Source organism: Pantherophis guttatus, chromosome 13 (assembly GCF_059756535.1).
Source record: "Pantherophis guttatus breed Tessera chromosome 13, ASM5975653v1, whole genome shotgun sequence".
NCBI classification, from domain to species: Eukaryota; Metazoa; Chordata; class Lepidosauria; order Squamata; family Colubridae; genus Pantherophis; species Pantherophis guttatus.
In genome coordinates, this window is record NC_142075.1 from 1,626,370 (window position 1) to 1,643,912 (window position 17,543).

At 49.2% G+C, this 17,543-nt stretch overlaps 1 protein-coding gene across 38 annotated transcripts in view; it reads left to right on the forward strand.

Annotated features, from left to right (window-relative positions):
• Window positions 1-17,543, forward strand: part of LOC117676249 (transducin-like enhancer protein 3) — an 85,098-nt gene that overhangs the window by 17,527 nt on the left and 50,028 nt on the right. The window contains exon 1 of one of the 38 annotated variants that reach the window (XM_087877809.1): window positions 16,198-16,431. The exons of 36 other annotated variants lie outside the window; for them this stretch is intronic. In XM_087877809.1, the coding sequence (XP_087733935.1) occupies window positions 16,393-16,431 (39 nt within the window). In that variant the 5' untranslated portion in view covers window positions 16,198-16,392. Of the gene's footprint in view, window positions 1-16,197; window positions 16,432-17,543 lie in introns of those variants that run through there. One more of the 38 variants, XM_034435636.3, reaches the window with a different exon arrangement.

Here is a 17,543-nt window from a genome sequence, read left to right on the forward strand (position 1 = left end):
TGCTCATTCTTCCCCAGCCACTTAAGGTGCCTCCAGACTGCCTGACCATCAGGGCAGGCAGGTGAGTTCCCGGACAGAGATGTACATTGACTTTGTCCCCTCTCCTCTAGAGAGAGAGAAATTTTTTTTGGGGGGGGAGCCCATCCAGCGCCCTTATTTGGCTGCCTTCCCTTGAGCAAAACGAGGGGAGGAGTTTTCTCCCTTGATGAGCCTGAAGTCTCCCTTGTGAAAGTAAAACTTAAAGGAATTGTTATTGAGATCCATTCTGCTGAAATGTGGAGGGAGAGAGGCAGGGCTATGTTTTTTTAATAAACAGTAAAGCCTGGCCTATGGCTCAAGCATGCTAGGACCAGTCTCCAGTCTGCAGCCCTGGGATGAAGCTTGCTCAAAAGAGGGGAGGAGGCATTGGAGAGCACCGTCCTTGCTGAAGGCTTCCCCTGTCACCCCGAGTCAGCTGCTTTCTCTGTAAGGTACATGCAAACTACATTGGCTACTTGTGAAAAATGGAGCTCTTTCCTCCATCATTTCTGGCCTTTCTCCTTCACAATCCAGTCAGATAGATGTCCTTAGTTGCACTTGATGCTTTCTGGTTTTACCTTCAAGTTACCTGATCCTTTTCTCTAAGCTACTATGGATGTAGGTAGCTACAGATTAATGTAGCCAGTTTTCCCCAGCTGGATGCCTTCCAGCGATGCCAATTATAACTCTCAGAAGTCCCAACTGGCTCAGGCCTCTGGGAATTACGATTTCATCATATTTCAGGTCCCAGACTGAAGAAGGCTGATTTATTGTCATGAGTACCATAGGTACATAATGGATAGATTTGGGGCAAGGAAATTAGGTTGGGGTTATTCTTTCCTCTCTTTCTGTTGTCCACATTCAATCTGTGGCTTGTTTTGGATGACTGTCTTTTTGATGAGCCATTGGCTCCCTTGTTGATTGTTACAGGTGTATCTGGAGGGCATTTCAATTTTTTAATGGGGAAAGATTGCTGGATGACATCAAATGAGCATCTTTGGTGGTGCTGGCTTTGCTTTTGTCTTTTTCTTCCTGAATGCTATGCTGGACTTTCTTGAACCAGTACACACAGTTCTGTCTTCAGACCCATCCGGTGACTGAGTGGTTTTGACTTTGAGGAACTGAACCTGGAGGCAAATATTGGGACTGAGGAGAGAAGACAGTACAATGTGGCTTCAGAATTTTTTTAAAAACCAGGCATCTTGGCGTTGTCTTGTGTAGTGCATACCTGTCAGATACAAGAAATTTGTTTAGTTATTGAGGACACTTGAAACCTTTGAAATTCTTCCAAGCTTCCCAAATGAAGCTGTAATCAGATGAATCAGGCATGCACGGCAGTTCTATGCCTACTAGCAAGCCTGGTGAGACTCCAGTGTCCTTCCGAGAAAGTGTCCTTGGGCGTCCCTTGAAGACAGGAATAACAGGCAACCGTAGTAAGACTTTGAGTAAGACTGTAGAAGTTGACGTGGAGGTTTGGCAGATTGTGTGCTAGATCTGACAGCAGCATGGTTGCCGTTCCATCCAAGCAAAGGTGGCTGTGGAAGAACCATACGGCTGGGGTACGAGGGTTGTGTGCTTAGACTTCACTCCGTAGCATTCTTAATCAAATGCAGAGCAGAGAAACCTCCGTAGGTGTTAACCATGTAGTTAAAAGAAAACGTTCAGGTTGTGCCTCGGCTGCTTTTGGGAGCAAAAGGGGGTGCATATGGCTAACCATTAGAGGAAACCAGTCTTGAGAGCCTGGCTTATTTCCCATGGCTCTTCTTGACCACATCCTCAAAGAAAAGGTCAGTTACTTAATTTGGTCAGCTATGGATGTTTGGCTGCAAATAGGTTCTGGGGGGGATGAGGAGAGATTTTTGGGAATCGCTGGTATGCATGTGAAATGAACATACGTCATGTTAAAAGCCTTGTGTTGTGGCCTGCCAGCGGCCTGTGCGGATCGTGGCTGATCCCGACGAGGCTGGTGTGGTGTCATGCCAACAGCCTGCACAGCCGGCGCTCGCGTCGGACAGCGAGGAGGCTGAAGAGGATGTGATGCCAGAGGCAGAGACTCAGCCAGGGCCTTCAGAACCTCCAGAGGCTCCTTCAAGTGGAGAGAGCGAAGTGGAGGAGCCTCTCTTCAATGCTCGAGCACGCAGGGCTGCCAAAAGGCAGGAGTGGCTACTCAGGAGGAGGAGGTCTCCTCGAGAGTAAGGCTTGAGGATAATTGGCCACTCCCTTAGCCTATTTAAGTCACACACCGTTAGTAAGTTTCTTGCTAGAAACAACTCATATTTATTATCAGAGTATTTTGGTTTATCATATCTTGTTTTCTGGGCTGGTTGCCAACCTTTGCTGGTCTTGTTTATTCTTGCTACTTAATAAATTTTATAAGGACCGTTGGTGTGTGTCAATATCCTTGGAAATCCGGAGCTGGGGCAGAACACCTTGAGAATAAGAATAGTGTGAACTAAAATTCTCATTATCTGAGTTGCCTCAAGTGATGTACTGTTCATTTTGTTGCCTCTGCCTGTTAGTTTACTGCCTTGAGCTACTTGTGATTCTGGGGAAATTGACACAAGCTGGCTGAGGAAACCCAGCCAAGGAGAGCGAAATGAAAGTTAAAGGGCACAGCAGCCTTAATGAAAAGCTGCCTTCTCGTCCTCTCCCAGTTTTTGTCCAGATTTTCAACAAGTAAATCGGCTCCTAATAGGAGTATGAAATTCTGTAGGCCTTTCAGCCAAGTTTTGAATAAACGAGCATCTTCTTAGGTGACCAGCTGCCCTTTCTCTGCACACAATTCCTGGGCCTTGAGTCCCAGAATAATTCAGGCAGTTTTATGTGCCCTGCAGACATGCCTACTGGAACTGAGCCCTTCCTGATGGATGGATGGGTATCTGATTGGCTTTGATTCTTTGGAGATGGATGACTAAACAAACTATGCTGGAGCCCCCCCCACCCCCACCCCATTGGACATTACATTCAAGAGATTCTTAGAGTACAATTCCCAAACCCAAGTTTGCTATTTCAGAACCTGGCCACAAGGCCCTGTATAGCACAATTGCCCATTGGTGGAGAGTCTCTGGGCCTCTGTTCTGCACTATCATTGGGCTACCATGGGGTTGGAGCCCAGTAAATGCCAGTGGAGGAGGGACAACAGGGAGTTGTTTCTCTGAAGTTGGTATTTCTGCTTTTGTGTAACAAGCTATGAGAATCGCCTTGGGGGAGACGGGAGGAAGAGCCACAACCTACAGCAGCATTTCTCAGGGTGAAAATTGAGGTTGAAGCTCATACAATGGCCAAGATTGAGAAACACTGACTTAGACGATGGCCTGATAAGATAGAGTAGGGGTGGAGAAAGCATCTCAGAAGGGACTCTCCCTAGTTCTATGGGAAGTAAAGGCAGGGGAGGGGGAAAACACTTTCAGACTTGCACAATTCTGTTACAGTAATTCTGTTACTTACCATCAAGATAGTATTAGTATTCATAGTTTTGGCTTCCTATTCAGACTACATTGAAGGCTGACATTTTGTGAGTTCCTCAGGGTTATTGTATATAAGATGGAAGGCCATATAGGTCTCTTACATAAATGTATTACATTTTTTGGCTGCTGGATTCCTGAGCTTTCATTTAATACTGTTCCCTATTGTTGCATTAAATAAGAAAGTGGACCAATTGACAACTCTGGAATGTATGGTGTCATTATTATAAGGTTTGTTTGATCACCTTCCAGAGCAGTATCAACTCCTTCAGGGCATTAGTATCAATCAATCAGTCAGTCAGTCAATCGATCAATCAATCAGAATAGACCTGGAAGGAACCTTGGAAGTCTTCTAGTCCAACCACCTGCTCAAGCAGGAGATGTAAGGACCTGCCCTAGCTGATTCCTCAGGAAAGCAAAACTCTTGACTCCATTGAATCAAAGGAACTTTTACTGAGAGAAAATGGTTGCAGCAAAGTCAGGTGAAAACTGAAGGTCCCGCACAAAGCACAAAGCAATTCTTCCGTTTCCCCAAATCCCATCCCCCTGACCAGTTCACCAGCAGCCAATGTGATGCCACAAGGTTGCTTTGAGAACTGCAAGGTGCTAGGCAGATAACGGTTCACTATCAAGGCACAATGGCCTTGGAACCAGGCTGGGATGGAGTCTGTTCCATTTCCGCAGACAATCCTCCTCCCTAATTGCCAAACAGTTACAACAAAAGCATGCAAAAAATACCATCAAGCCTTCCTCTCCCCGCCTCTCCTTCCAACAGAATGGCAGGAGATGATGGTAGACCTGACAGGAGACCCTTATACCATGTTTCCCTGAAAATAAGACCAGGTCTTATATTTATTTTTGGTCCAAAAGACCCATTAGGGCTTATTTTGGGAGGGCAAGACTTATTTTTCCATATATGGGAGGCAGTGAGCAAGTGGTGGCCGAAGGTGCCCTTTGGCTGATGCACTCTGGGGCTGCGAAGCCCACACGGTGCAGGTGAGTGGGAGCACTGCTATCGCCAGGCCAGTCCCCATCGGACACGCACGGCCGTCCACCCATTCCTGCCCACTTTCTGCTTGCCCACAGCTGCGATGGGGCAGGTAACTATACAGTGCATCCAGTGGGCCTGTGCCACTGCCACGAGGTGTGGTGAGACAGGGAGCAGGGCAGGGGTGGCACCACGCCATGGCCTGCACACGCTCGCTGCCTCCTATAAGACAAAGCAAAAGAGAAAGCAGGTGAGGTGTAGAAAAAGGTCTGTCCAGGAAAAAGAAACGGAAAGGCAGAAAGAGCCAGGTGAAAAATCACATTTTTCTGCCCGCCAGGTCGCTTCACCCTTCCAGAGAGAAGGCAAAATTTCAATCCCACTTCTGGGGTGGAGTGCAGAGCGGGGCACACAGGCAGCCTGCCCTGTGGAGCGCCGGCCAGTCTTGGCCAGCCTTCCCCACCAGGAAGGAGTTCATTGCCTCCCGAAGGGCCCTTTCCATCCTTCCTGCAGCTGCAGCCGCCCTCGGGCCTACCTCTGTGCAGGCCCCATTTGAACAGGTGGCCAAGGATACTGTTGGGTGGCAGGGCCTGCAGAACCCTAATGCTGGTAGGATGAGGTGGCAGCACAGCAGTGGCAGGAGTCCCAACCACTGCCATGGCAACCAGCGGTGGAACAGGATTGGCAGCAGGAGGCACCCTGCTGGCTACCACTGCTGAGTGAGACGGGGAAGAGGCTGTTCCGGTCACTGTCGCCACTGAAGCCGGCCCTGGTGGGAGGGGCAGTGGCGGCTGGCCCGGCTCCCACGCTGCTCCTGGAGGAGGGTGCCATGGTAGTGGACAGGACTCCTGCCACTGCTGTGCCGCTGCCACCTCACCCCACCAGCATCAGGGCTTTGCAGGCCCCACCACCCCAAGAGTATCCTTGGCCACCCATCCGTCCGCTTGGGTATGTACAAATACTTATTTATAATTTATCATTTATTTTAAGTATTAATGTCAATAATATTTCTTTATATTAATATTGTTTTATAATTCAGTATGTCTGTCATGTGTTGCAATGGATCTCGGGCTGAATGATCCTAACAGGCTTATTTTTGGGGTAGGGCTCATGAGCATCCATTATTTTCAGGTTGGGTCTTATTTTTGGGAAAACACTGTACCATTTCATATATATTATATATAATAATATATATAATATGCATTATATGCATATATATTCAGATATATTAGTAATGCTTTGCTAGATGGGATTGAGTGGCAGAGAAATAACAGATATTATGAGAACCCAGATTGTTGGAGGCAATATGCTGACTGTAAAACTGCTAGAGAGGGCTGTAAAGCACTATGAAGTGCTATATAAGTCTTAAGTGCTAGTACTATTGTTAATATTCAGGCAATCCATTTTCCATTTCTGAGCTTAATTCAAGGATGGTATCTTTATGATTGTATTGGGAGGATTTTTATGTAAAGTGCTGTAAGACCAGAGTAGAACATCAGGGTACGCATCAAAGATGCTTCTTTATTAATAGGATTTTTTGAGCAGTCTAGGAGAGAAAAGGCAAAGCACCATCCATATTGTACGGTGTATGTTACCCAGAGTCGTTCTACGAGATTGGATGGCCGCGTAAATCAAGTCAGCCAATCTATATTTATATAAAAGCGAAATACCACTCACACATCATCACAAAATGTCCAGAACAGTAAAGCCTACAAACTTGAAATTTGCCAGGTATCCTCTTGGCTTCTAGGTGAGCACTAAGAAAGGATTTTTCAAAATGACCATCAGAGCATTACTATTTTCTATATTATTATTAACTCGCTCTAATAAGGAGTTCTACTTTCTCTCCCCACCTGAAAAGAAATCTGTTCCAAATGCAAAACACAAGCAGAGGAGAGGAGTTTAAGTTTCAGTTTTACTTTCACAGCAGCAAGCAGCTTTACTACAGAACAGTTGAGCTAAGCCACGGCCAGGCTCCTTCCTGTCTCCTTCTTGCTCACCCAGCAAATACTGTTTCACTTTCCAAGAAGCTCTCTGATGCTTACAAATTCTACTTCCCCTCCCCACCTGAAAAGAAATATGTTCCAAATGCAAAACAAGGAGAGGAGTTTCAGTTTTACTTTCACAGCAGCAAGCAGGGGGTAGGATAGGGGAGGCTTCTGTGGGGCAAGGCTGAGGGAGAGAAGGATAGGATAGAAGAGGCCTCTGTGCAGCAAGCCTGAGGGAGAGTAGGAGATAGGAGAGGGCTATCCTGGGGTGGGCGTGCAAGGTTCGATGGGGCCAGCCCCCCTTTCCCACTGCCCTGAGCTTAAAGCCACAGCTGTGCACTGCGGGCTGTCCCCTTTTCCGTCATCCCATCCTCCTGGATCCCATTCCCACCCTGCCAGCCCTTGTGTTAGTGAGGCTGGCGTCGATTGCGGCTGGGTCGGCCCAGTGTCTCGGGGTAGAGAGCAGGTTGCACATTTCCCCAAGAGACTGAGGCACGCCCTGCACCAACAAGGGCCGGAAGAAGCACCAGCAAGAGTGAGGCGCTGGAGAATCAGCTCCAGCTGCTTCTCCACCCACCCACCCCCGCTGTCGCCCTTACCTTCTCAGGCCAGGTGAGGAGTGATTGGGAGGGGAGGGTGAGGGGTAGGGCCAGCCAGTGATGGGACAGGGAGCCACAGCAGAGAGCCCAAGGAGCCGCATGTAGCTCTAGAGCTGCAGGTTGCTGATACCCGGTCTAGAAGAAAATCAGATTCCTGATCATTTGGTACAGGTATCCTGGTGATCATTTACTGATGAGGCCGATTAAAGTGCTACCTAAGCTAAGGGCTCCGACTGCATAGGAGTGGGGATGTTACATGTATTTTAAATATGAAGGAATCCTTTAACAAAAGTAAACTGCTCCGCCTTAAGGTTCTAAAATTGTGCAAAAGTGCCTCCCCATATGTGCACTCCATCAGTCATAGCCTCCCGCAATCTGCCCGGGGGTATATCAGATAGCCTTCTTCCTTCCCGTGTCTGCTCTTAGAAATCTTGTCCTTGCAGATCCATGGCCTCAAGTCATGCTGATCTGGGCTTGGTTTTCTCATTTTTGTTTCCACGTTGGTCCTCTTTTCTCTGCAATTGGGAACTCCATAACATCTGCTTGTGTCTGCATGCAGATTACTCCCTATGAGTAATTCTCATCAGCAGGGTTCTCCAACCCTACTCATGATGACTTGCAACCACAAATAGCTTTCAAGATGCTGTGGAGCGTCTGACAGGAGAGAGCACTTGAATGTGTGCTAGACAGCTGGAAGTGCCCTTAATTGTCTGCCTGAGTGAGAACTGCCGATGCTCAAGGACTTATTTTCATCTGCTTAGAGAGACAGTATTCTGCTTTCAGCAAATACTGGAGGCACTTGGGTAGATGGCTGCATCTCTCTTAACTCTGAGACTGTTGGGAAATAGGCAGTGAACAAAAGCCACAACGAAGGTCTTTGAGGAATATCCAGTATTTCCAGCAGAGGCGAGAAGCTTCAGAATGTGATAGTCAAGTGATGGTCCAGGGACCTTGCAGTCTTCCTTAGCAGCACCTTACCTCTCAGGCCTTTGGTGCAAATAGGGGAAGATTGGTGAGAAATACAGGATGCTAAACTGTACTGGGCCTTGCGGGCTCTAGGACCAAGGAAAGAATAGGCTTGGACGGGGGCTGCAGTGGCTGCTGTGTACAGAAAAGAGGAATTCCTGGTGGGAAAGGGATGCTTAAAACAAAAGAGATGATACCTTGGTTGCTTTCAGTCACCAGGCTCCTGCAAGAGAGATTTGTTCTGAGACAAGAACAAATGGATAGTTCAGAGAAGGGCTGCCAAGGCAGTGAGGGTCGTGAAGAACTCTTAAAGTAGCAGGGTATGTTCTGTTGGCTGAAGAAAAGGCTGCCTTCAGATGTTCCCCTTCATTGGAGATCTTCAGGGAGAGACTGAATGGCCATCTATCCAAAATACTTTAACAGATCCTGGACTGTTCCACTCTATCGTTGCGCTGTGTGGTTGATTGTAACTGTTTTCTACTGAATAAAGAGGAATAATGTGAGTCTTTGGACTGGAATTGATCAGGGAATGTAAGGAAACCCACACCTTCCTCTAACTCACAGGTTTGTACTTGGCATGATGAAAGCCTGAAGCAGCAAATGGCCTCAGTATCACTGATAGAAGGGTAAGGATAGACGAGTTCGAAGAAAGGACATTCTATAGCTAGAATTGGCAGCAGAAGCAATTCTCTGTCAGGAGGCTGCCTAGTAAAGAGTGGGGCAAGGAGGTGATCTCAACAGATACAGAAGAATATCCTGTATGGCTGGAGCTAGAAACAAATGGTTTTCAAGTCCTAAGGGGTGAAACAGGTTTTGTCCAGAAGAACAAGGTTCCTGGGGACAAGAGATTGCATTGCCTTCCACCGTGCCCTTAAAACCCATTTTTTCCAGCAAGCCGGGCTGGCTTAAGAAGAATTTTTAAATGTTTTAATTGGTTTGTATTTTTAATTTTGGGCCAAATTTATATAGATTTTAATTGTTTTTAATATTTGTATTTCATGTTTTTTAATTCTGGCTGTACACTGTCCTGAGTCCTCAGAGAGAAGGGCGGTATATAAATTGGAAATAAAATAAAAAAATAAATTTAAAAAATTGCTAAAGAGCAGGGAAGGGGCATCTGTGCCCTCGAAGAAAAAGAACCAGCGTTCTTAATGGATGCCTAAGGGATAAAGTTCAGGGGCAAGACAAAATATCACATCAGGTACCGCTTCCTGCTAATTTGCCAAATTATGTTGCAGTGGACAGCTCTGAAACTCAACTTGGTGGATAAAATGTGAAGGAATGAAAACCTGAGTTGGGGACCTCAGATAAAGACAAGGTTCTGTATAAGTCTCTCCACTAACACCAAGAGCAAGGGGCATGAACAAGAGAACAAAATGGCAAATATAATTTTAACAGGCAAAGCGAAGACCTGAAAGGGTGATTCCATGGAATACAGGGAATGAAAGACAGTTGTTCAAAAGGAGCAGAAACACTAGAAATGGTAGATGGGTCTGCACTGGAAGTTAACTTCACCCATTCCTGCTGGAAAAGCCATGTGAATGAATTTGGCAGGCATGTAGATTTTCTCTGGGTTGAAATAAGTGAAGGAAGAAATAGGCAACCTTTGTATCTTCTGTCACCTGCCCACATAAGGGGAACACTTCCAGCAGGAAATTGCAGTTCTTTCAGGGGGTATTACAAAGATAAGAGTCTTTAATTACCTTAATATCTGTTGGGAGACAAACTCGGGCAGGATTGAAGAGTGACATGATCAAGTTACCACTCTTTACTTTGAATTTCAGTTTCTGGGACCAGATGAATTACTTCCTGTAATACTGAAGCAAATAGCTGACCGTTTGGCTGGCTCTTTATGTGTAATCCTTAAACGCTGTGATACCGATGAAGAGCAAACCTTTTCCCCCATATTCTAAAAAGGGAAGAAGGAAGATTCAGCAGACCAATTAGTCTGATGCTGATGCCTTCTGGAACACATTATAAAGACCTGTAAAACAAAAACTGTACTTTTTGGAGTATAAGACACTTCCCCCCACCCCAAAAGAGGGTGGAAATGTTGGTGCGTCTTATACACCGAAAACAGCTATTTTTGGCCTTCTGAAACTCCGCCCCGCGCATCCCATTTTTGCCAAAAACAGGCCTGTGTCTACAGAGGGTTTGGGAGGCCTGCAGAGTGCTTCTGGGGGCTGGGGAGGGCAAAAGTGTGACACGGGAGTTTGGGAGGCTAGAAATGGGCCCTTTTTTTTGCAAAAACAGTTTTTTCCAGAGTGCTGCTCCCACTGTCCATAGCTGGGAGTCCACTTCAGATCTTGACAGTAACTGAGTGAGAGCTGATCAAACTCTCCCTGTTAAGACACGCCTCCAGTCCCATCATCCTCCAGTCTATCACTCAGTTACTGACAAGAACTGACGTGAGTTTTTGAGCTGTGTTATTTGGCCTAGGTTTTATTCCTCGCCTTTCCTTTCCTCTCTATAGTTTTTAATCCTTAGTTCTCTCCCTGGTTTCTAGCTTCGTTTAGGTTTTTTCTTTACTTTTGATTATTGCTTTCGCGTTTAGGAAAGTGAGATCGGGCTGCTAATTGCGTGCGGCGTGTCTGGCTCGCCGGGCCACCCGCGCCTCAGGAGGTTGCAGCCGCCAGATTCCGACCCTGCGGGGTGGATCCGGCTCCCTCTAACTAGCCGCGAGCGTGGGCCGGGCGTGCAGGCTTGCCACTTTCATTTCACAGCTCCTTTTCATCAGTGGCGGCTCCGGGGTTGTGTCACACGCTCAGTGCACTCCCCGTGTCATCCCTTTGTGTGCCGGCGGCGTCGGAGTCAAGATTTGGCGCGCAGGCTTGCCGCCATTTCGCCTTCCCCGTTGCGCCGAGGGATCGCTGTTGCCGGTTTCGGAGGTGCGTCACTTGGCGGTGCGCCCTCCGCCTCGGATTCCGCCTCCTCTCATTCATCGAGGAGGGCGGTTGCAAGGTCGGGAGCTCCTTTCTTCGCTCCTGTTGTTTGGCGCCGAGGGAAGGGATTAGCGTGACAGCGGCGCCCGCCATTTTGGCTTGTTTGGAGCGCCCGCCATTTTGTTACTGACTGGTGAGATGACGGGCGGCCTTCTGTAGCAGCCATTACGTGGGGCGGTCTGAGTGGCGCTATTCTACTCAGCGCCCTTTCTGGACTATTCTGTTGCGCTGCTGCACCTGCCTAGCTGTAGACTGTATATAGTGCACCAAAATAATAATAATAATAATAATAATAATAATAATAATAATAATAATAATAATAATAATAATAATAATAATAATAATAATAATAAATAAGTACCATTCTGACGCTCCAACAGGCCTGGTGGAGATTCAACACTCGCCATGGCTGACTCCGCCCTATCATCTGATATGGAGCCCGAATTGAGCCCGACTCACAGGCCAGCCAAGAAGACTAAGAAGTCTTCCAGGGAGCGGCATGGCGCTTCCAGCAGCAAGGGCCATAAGTCCAAGGCATCCAAAAGCCTGGACAAGGATGCCCAACGCAGGCATAATGCCCTCGAGCGTCAGTGGGATAGGGCGCGTCGAGCGGCCTTAACTGAAGTGGGCCTGGACAGCGGTCCCCCACAAGCTGCTGCCTCATCTGCTATGGCGGAGATCTCCTCTTCATCGGAATCTCCTGCCTCCTCACCTGTCAGAGAGATGCAAGAGACAGTGCAACCGGCCCAGTCCCTTGGTCGGTCCAAAAGGGTCTCGCAATCCCTACCGGACGTCTCTGCAGCGGGGTTGGCCTGTCCACAGAGGCCTCCCCCCAGTTTGCCTGAGGCTTCGTTCACCCCGACAGCTGCGGGCCTCCGTGGGCCGGAAGGCACTCCCGTTGTGGCTCCATTAGACTTTCAGACCTTTCTTTCCTCGGCCTTTTCGTCTTTCCTTGCGGCTGGTTCTCAACAGGCCACTCAATTGCCACTGCAGCCGCTGTCTGGGCAGCCTTCGCAACATCAACACCATGCATCATCCAGTCATGCACGGGCTACAGCTTCTACCAACCTTCAGGCCGAATCGGACCATGGTGAAGAGTTCCCGGAGGACCTTGATCTCTCTGAGGATGATGAATTGCCTCCAGACAATCCAGCCTTCTCGGGACTTTTTCGCCCCTCCATGTTTAAGTCTCTTCTGCATAAGGCTCGCCTGACTACTAACCTAACTTCTCCGGAGGTTGCTTCGTCCAGTCAGTCGGCCCCTACAGGTCCTCATGATGCTCTGTTCCTCTCCTCTAAACCTGACAAGGATTTCATTCCCTGTCCCAAGCTATTTCTGGATGTGTTGCAGGCACCCTGGGGTCAGCCGGGATCTCTCACCTCGCCCAGTACGATTGACAAGAAGTTGTATTGCGCCTCTCCGGAATTGGACGACCTTTTGGCGCTTCCAGCAGTGGATGCTCCGGTGGCAGCCTTAACGTCGGGTTCTGTCGTCTCGACTGACTCACTGGATGGCTTGAAAGCGGAAGACCGTAGGGCGGAACTTGCCTTTCACAAATCGCATCAGGCTGTATCCTGGGCGATCAGGACTGCAACTGCAACTTCATTCTTTAATAGAGCATCGCTCATATGGCTAAAACAACTTCAACAGCGTCTGCCTCCGGACGAGACTAGAATACATTAAGATATAAATAAAATTGTGGCCGCCACCGAGTACTCGCCGGATGCTTCGCTAAATTCGCTAAAATTTGCATCCCGTGCCTTAGCGTCTACAGTCTCTTCCCGGCGCATGTTCTGGCTCCGCCATTGGAGGGCGGATCTTAAGGCCAAATGGCGACTGGCGTCCGCGCCCTACAAGGCCCCCTTCCTATTTGGACCCGCATTGGAGCCCCTCCTGATAGAGGACCATGACAAGCGGAAGGTACTGCCCTCCTCCTTCAGACGTTCAGAGAGACAGTTCTCACCATATGGTCAACGGCAGTCCTTTCGACCCCCCCAGGCCTCTAGCGGTTTTTCCTCATGCAGACCCTACTTCTCTGGTCCAGATCGTTCACAGGGACGAGACGCCTTTCGTGAACGGGGCAGATTCCAACAGCAATCTAAGCGCCCCTTTCGTGGCACCAATTACAGACAATCCCGTAGAGGAAAATGACTCGCTCCTGATGGGTTCTATTGGCGGCCGACTTCAATTATTCCATCACCAATGGGCCCGTTCGACAGCAGACCCTTGGATCCTGCGCACTGTCTCCTCCGGCGTTTCTATCGAATTTGTGGGACCCCCACCAGCTCGTTTTGTATCCTGCCCGGTGCCGGCCTCCCCGGACCGCCACCAGCTAATGCTACGGGAAATTGCCCACCTCCTTCACATCGAGGCAATAGAACCAGTCCCGTCAGATCAACACAGATCAGGTTTTACTCGACCTTCTTCCTGGTTCCCAAAAGTTCGGGGGGCTGGAGGGGCATCCTAAACTTAAAAACATTGAACCTGTCAGTCCTGTACCGCAGGTTCAAAATGCACTCTCTCCGGTCGATTCTGGCAGGGGTCAGACGCAGAGACTTGCTTCAGTCTGTGGACCTGAGGGAGGCGTACTTGCACGTCCCAGTGCATCCGTCCCACCGACAGTTTCTGAGATTCGAATATGCCGGCCAACACCTCCAATATCGAGCGATGCCATTTGGCCTGTCCTCCGCGCCACGCATTTTCACGAAGCTGGTAGCAGTGGTGGCGGCCTCCCTACGACAGCGGCCAGTGCGTGTAATGTGTTATCTAGACGATGTCCTGATACTCTCGTCGTCTCCCAATCAAGGGGTCTCGTACTGGAAGCCTTCCAATGCCACGGTTTTTCGATAAACCTAGACAAAAGTCACTTGGTCCCGTCCACAAGACTAGTTCACCTGGGGGCGCTAATAGACTCCGTCAAAGGGCAAGTTTTCCTGTCTACAGACAGATCTCAGAGCATCATAGATCTGGTCCTTCACATTCAGGACCTGGAGAAGGTTCCACTGGTCCTCCTCGCACAACTACTCGGAAAAATGGTGTCTTGCTACAACATCGTTCCGTGGGCACGCAGACACTCCCGTGCATTACAGTGGTTCCTTCTCCCGTTCTAGAGATCGGGCAGCTCGTCCTCGAGTCGCAAGGTGTACCTTCTTCCTCAAGTCTGTCTCTCTCTGACCTGGTGGACGTCTCGAGTGATCCTCCGGGGCTGCGACTTCCTGGAACCGAAGAGACTTACCTTAACATCGGACGCCAGCCTTCGGGGCTGGGGGGCTCATCTCGGCAACCTTGTGGCTCAAGGTCAGTGGTCTCCTGTAGAACGCCTCTGCAGCATAAACCTGCTCGAGCTGCGAGCGGTCAGGTTGGCACTTCTGCGCTTTCAGAGGTCAGTGGAGGACCGCCACGTACTGATCCTTATGGACAATACATCAGCAAAAGCGCACATAAACAAGGAAGGGGGCACGAGATGCAAGACGCTAATGTTTGAAGCGGAACATCTTTTCAGCTGGGTGGAGCGTCACCTGCGATCGATAAAGGCGGACCACATTTCGGGGGTGGACAATGTACAGGCCGACTGGCTCAGCCGGGAACAAATCGACCCAGCGGAGTGGCAGCTTCATCCCCCTCTGTTTCGCGAGATTTGTCACTGGTTCGGAACGCCGGTGATAGACCTGTTCGCCACTCGAAGAAATGCTCAACTGCCTCGCTTTGTGTCCCGTTATCCGGACCCGTCGGCGGAGGATTGGGACACTCTAAGGTGTCATTGGCCGAAGGGTCTTCTCTACGCCTTCCCGCCCATTCCACTTCTCTCACGGGCCGTGCGGAAACTGTTCTCGGAGAAGGCGGAGCTGCTTCTGGTGGCACCCAATTGGCCTCGCAGGGCCTGGTACGCCGATCTAGTATCTCTCTCCGTCGGGCCGCCCTGGTTGATTTCAGATCACCTAATATCGCTTCACCAAGGGGCCGTTCGTCACCCGGAGCCCCAATGGCTCCACTTGGCCATCTGGCATTTGAACGCGTCATCCTGAAAAAGGCCCACTTGTCAGACGGCGTTGTTCAAGTTATACAGGCGGCCAGACGGCCATCCACGTGCCGTATTTATGAAGCTTCCTGGAGGGCCTTCTGCGCTTGGGGAGCCGTGAAGCATGTGGACCCCTCCTCGGCGAAGGTGGAGGAAATTTTGGAGTTTCTACATGAGGGGCTTAAAAAAAGGTCTGGCCCCAGCTACGTTGAGGCGTCAAACAGCGGCCTTATCCACCATCCTGAAGTGTCCCCCCTATGACTCTCTTGTGCACCATCCCCTTATCAGAGGTTTTCTGCATGGTGCTACGAACTTGAGCCCACCTCAGGTACACAGATACCCTACCTGGGACCTGCCTCTTGTCCTCCAGGCTCTGACATCTTCCCCGTTTGAACCTCTGGTGACGTCGTCTCTGAAACACTTGTCGCTTAAGGTGGCGTTCCTGTTAGCTGTCACCTCTGCCAGGAGGGTGTCAGAGCTCTCGGCCCTTTCGATCCGTGAGGACCTTTGCCTTTTCAGGGATAGCGTGGTGACTCTGAGACTTGATCCTACGTTTGTCCCAAAGGTGAATTCTCTCTTTCACCGGACTCAAGAACTCTCCTTACCAGACTTCTGCCCGTCTCCACGGAACTCTACCGAACGACGATGGCATAAGTTAGACATTAAACAGGCGCTTCGTATATACATCCGCCGGACCGCCACTTTTCGTCGGACGGAGGCATTGCTGGTTTCATTTCACCCGGCCTCCATGGGCCAGAAGATATCCGCAGCCACGGTCGGCAGGTGGCTCAAGGCGTGTATCTCCTTGGCGTATGAATTGTCAGCAAAGCCTGTTCCAGGACGCATTCTGCCGCACTCCACCTGCAGCGCGGCCACTTCTGCTGCGTGGGCGACTCAGGCCTCGGTGGAAGACATCTGCTGCGCGGCCACATGGTCATCGGTGTCACAGTTTATACGCCACTATAAGATTGATTCATACACCTCGTCGGACGCGTCCTTTGGTCGACGGGTCCTGCAGAGTGTGATTTTGGACAAGGGTTCGGGGGCAGCCAGTCTCCCGCCCTAGAGCTCTGAGCTTGGGTATGTCCCAGCTATGGACAGTGGGAGCAGCACTCTGGAAAACAGACGTTGACTTACCTGAACGTCCCTTTTGGGAGTGCTGCGACCACTGTCCATTTCCCACCCTGTTTTTTTATGTTAATGTTCTGGTGTTTCAGCTTCCTTTAGACTGTCTGCCTTCATTCCGGACTGGAGACTTCTTTCCCGTGGCTTTTCCGTGGTGGTTCACTGTGGATTCTTGCTGTGTCTTCGTGATAGACTGGAGGATGATGGGACTGGAGGCGTGTCTTAACAGGGACAGTTTGATCAGCTCTCACTCAGTTACTGTCAAGATCTGAAGTGGACTCCCAGCTATGGACAGTGGTCGCAGCACTCCCAAAAGGGACGTTCAGGTAAGTCAACGTCCGTTTTGCGCTCCCAAGCCCCCAGGAGCACTCTACAGGCCTCCCAAACTCTCTACAGGCCCCATTTTTGGACTTCCAAACCCCCAACACGTCACGTTTTTGCCTTCCCCAGCCCCCAGGAGCACTCTGCAAGCCTCCCAAACCCTCTGCGCATCCTGTTTTTGAGAAAAATGGGCCCATTTTTCATAAAAACTGGACGTGCAGAGGGTTTGGGAGGCCTGCAGAGTGCTCCTGGAGGCCAGGGAGGGAAAACATTTTTTTTCCTTGTTTACCTCTTTGAAATCCTGGTGCGTCTTATACTCCGGTGCATCTTATAGTCCAAAAATATGGTAATTACCAAAGTCAGCCTGGATTTGTCATAAAGAAATATTGCCAAACTAATCTTGTCTCATATTCTGATCTGGTAACTTCCTTAACTGATGGTGGGAATGGTGTGGATTTCAACAATGTATATACTGTAACAATGTGTGTGTGAGTCTCTGTGGAGATTCTCAGTCATTCAAGTTATTGTCTCAAAGGTGCTTTTCCAAAAGGTAACCGGACTTTCTTGGGTTTTTTTTTTAAACATTTCACTTCTCATCCAAGAAGCTTCTTGAGTTCTAGCTTAGCTCTGAGTTAGAAATGAACAAGTTTCTTGGATGAGAAGTGAAACATTTTCTTCTTCCAGCCGCCCATGTGAAGTTGTCCTGCAGCAACTTGGTGGTGGTGAGTTGGCAGAAGCGACTTGGCAATGGGAGCTGGCCTCAGTGAGCTAGCTACCTGAAAGGGTGTCACACACAGAAGACCAAGACTGGTCTTACATTCTCTCTGGCAGGACACAACATTACAGAGAAAAATCACAAGAGTACAGATTCTAACTAAAAAAAACAAACGACATACTTTGACAGATAAGCACAGCCTGGGAGGTGTGGGCTCTCATTCGCTGGGGGTGCTTTAGTTTGGATTCCTGAATGAGCAGAAGGTTAGATTTGATGGCCGTCTCCAACTTGACTGTTTTGTAATTCCACATAAGCAGGAGAACAAAGTAATGTATTGCACTCTGTGAGGTACAATATATGTAGTGCTTTGGATTAGGGTTTGTCAAAAGAATTTGGTCACTG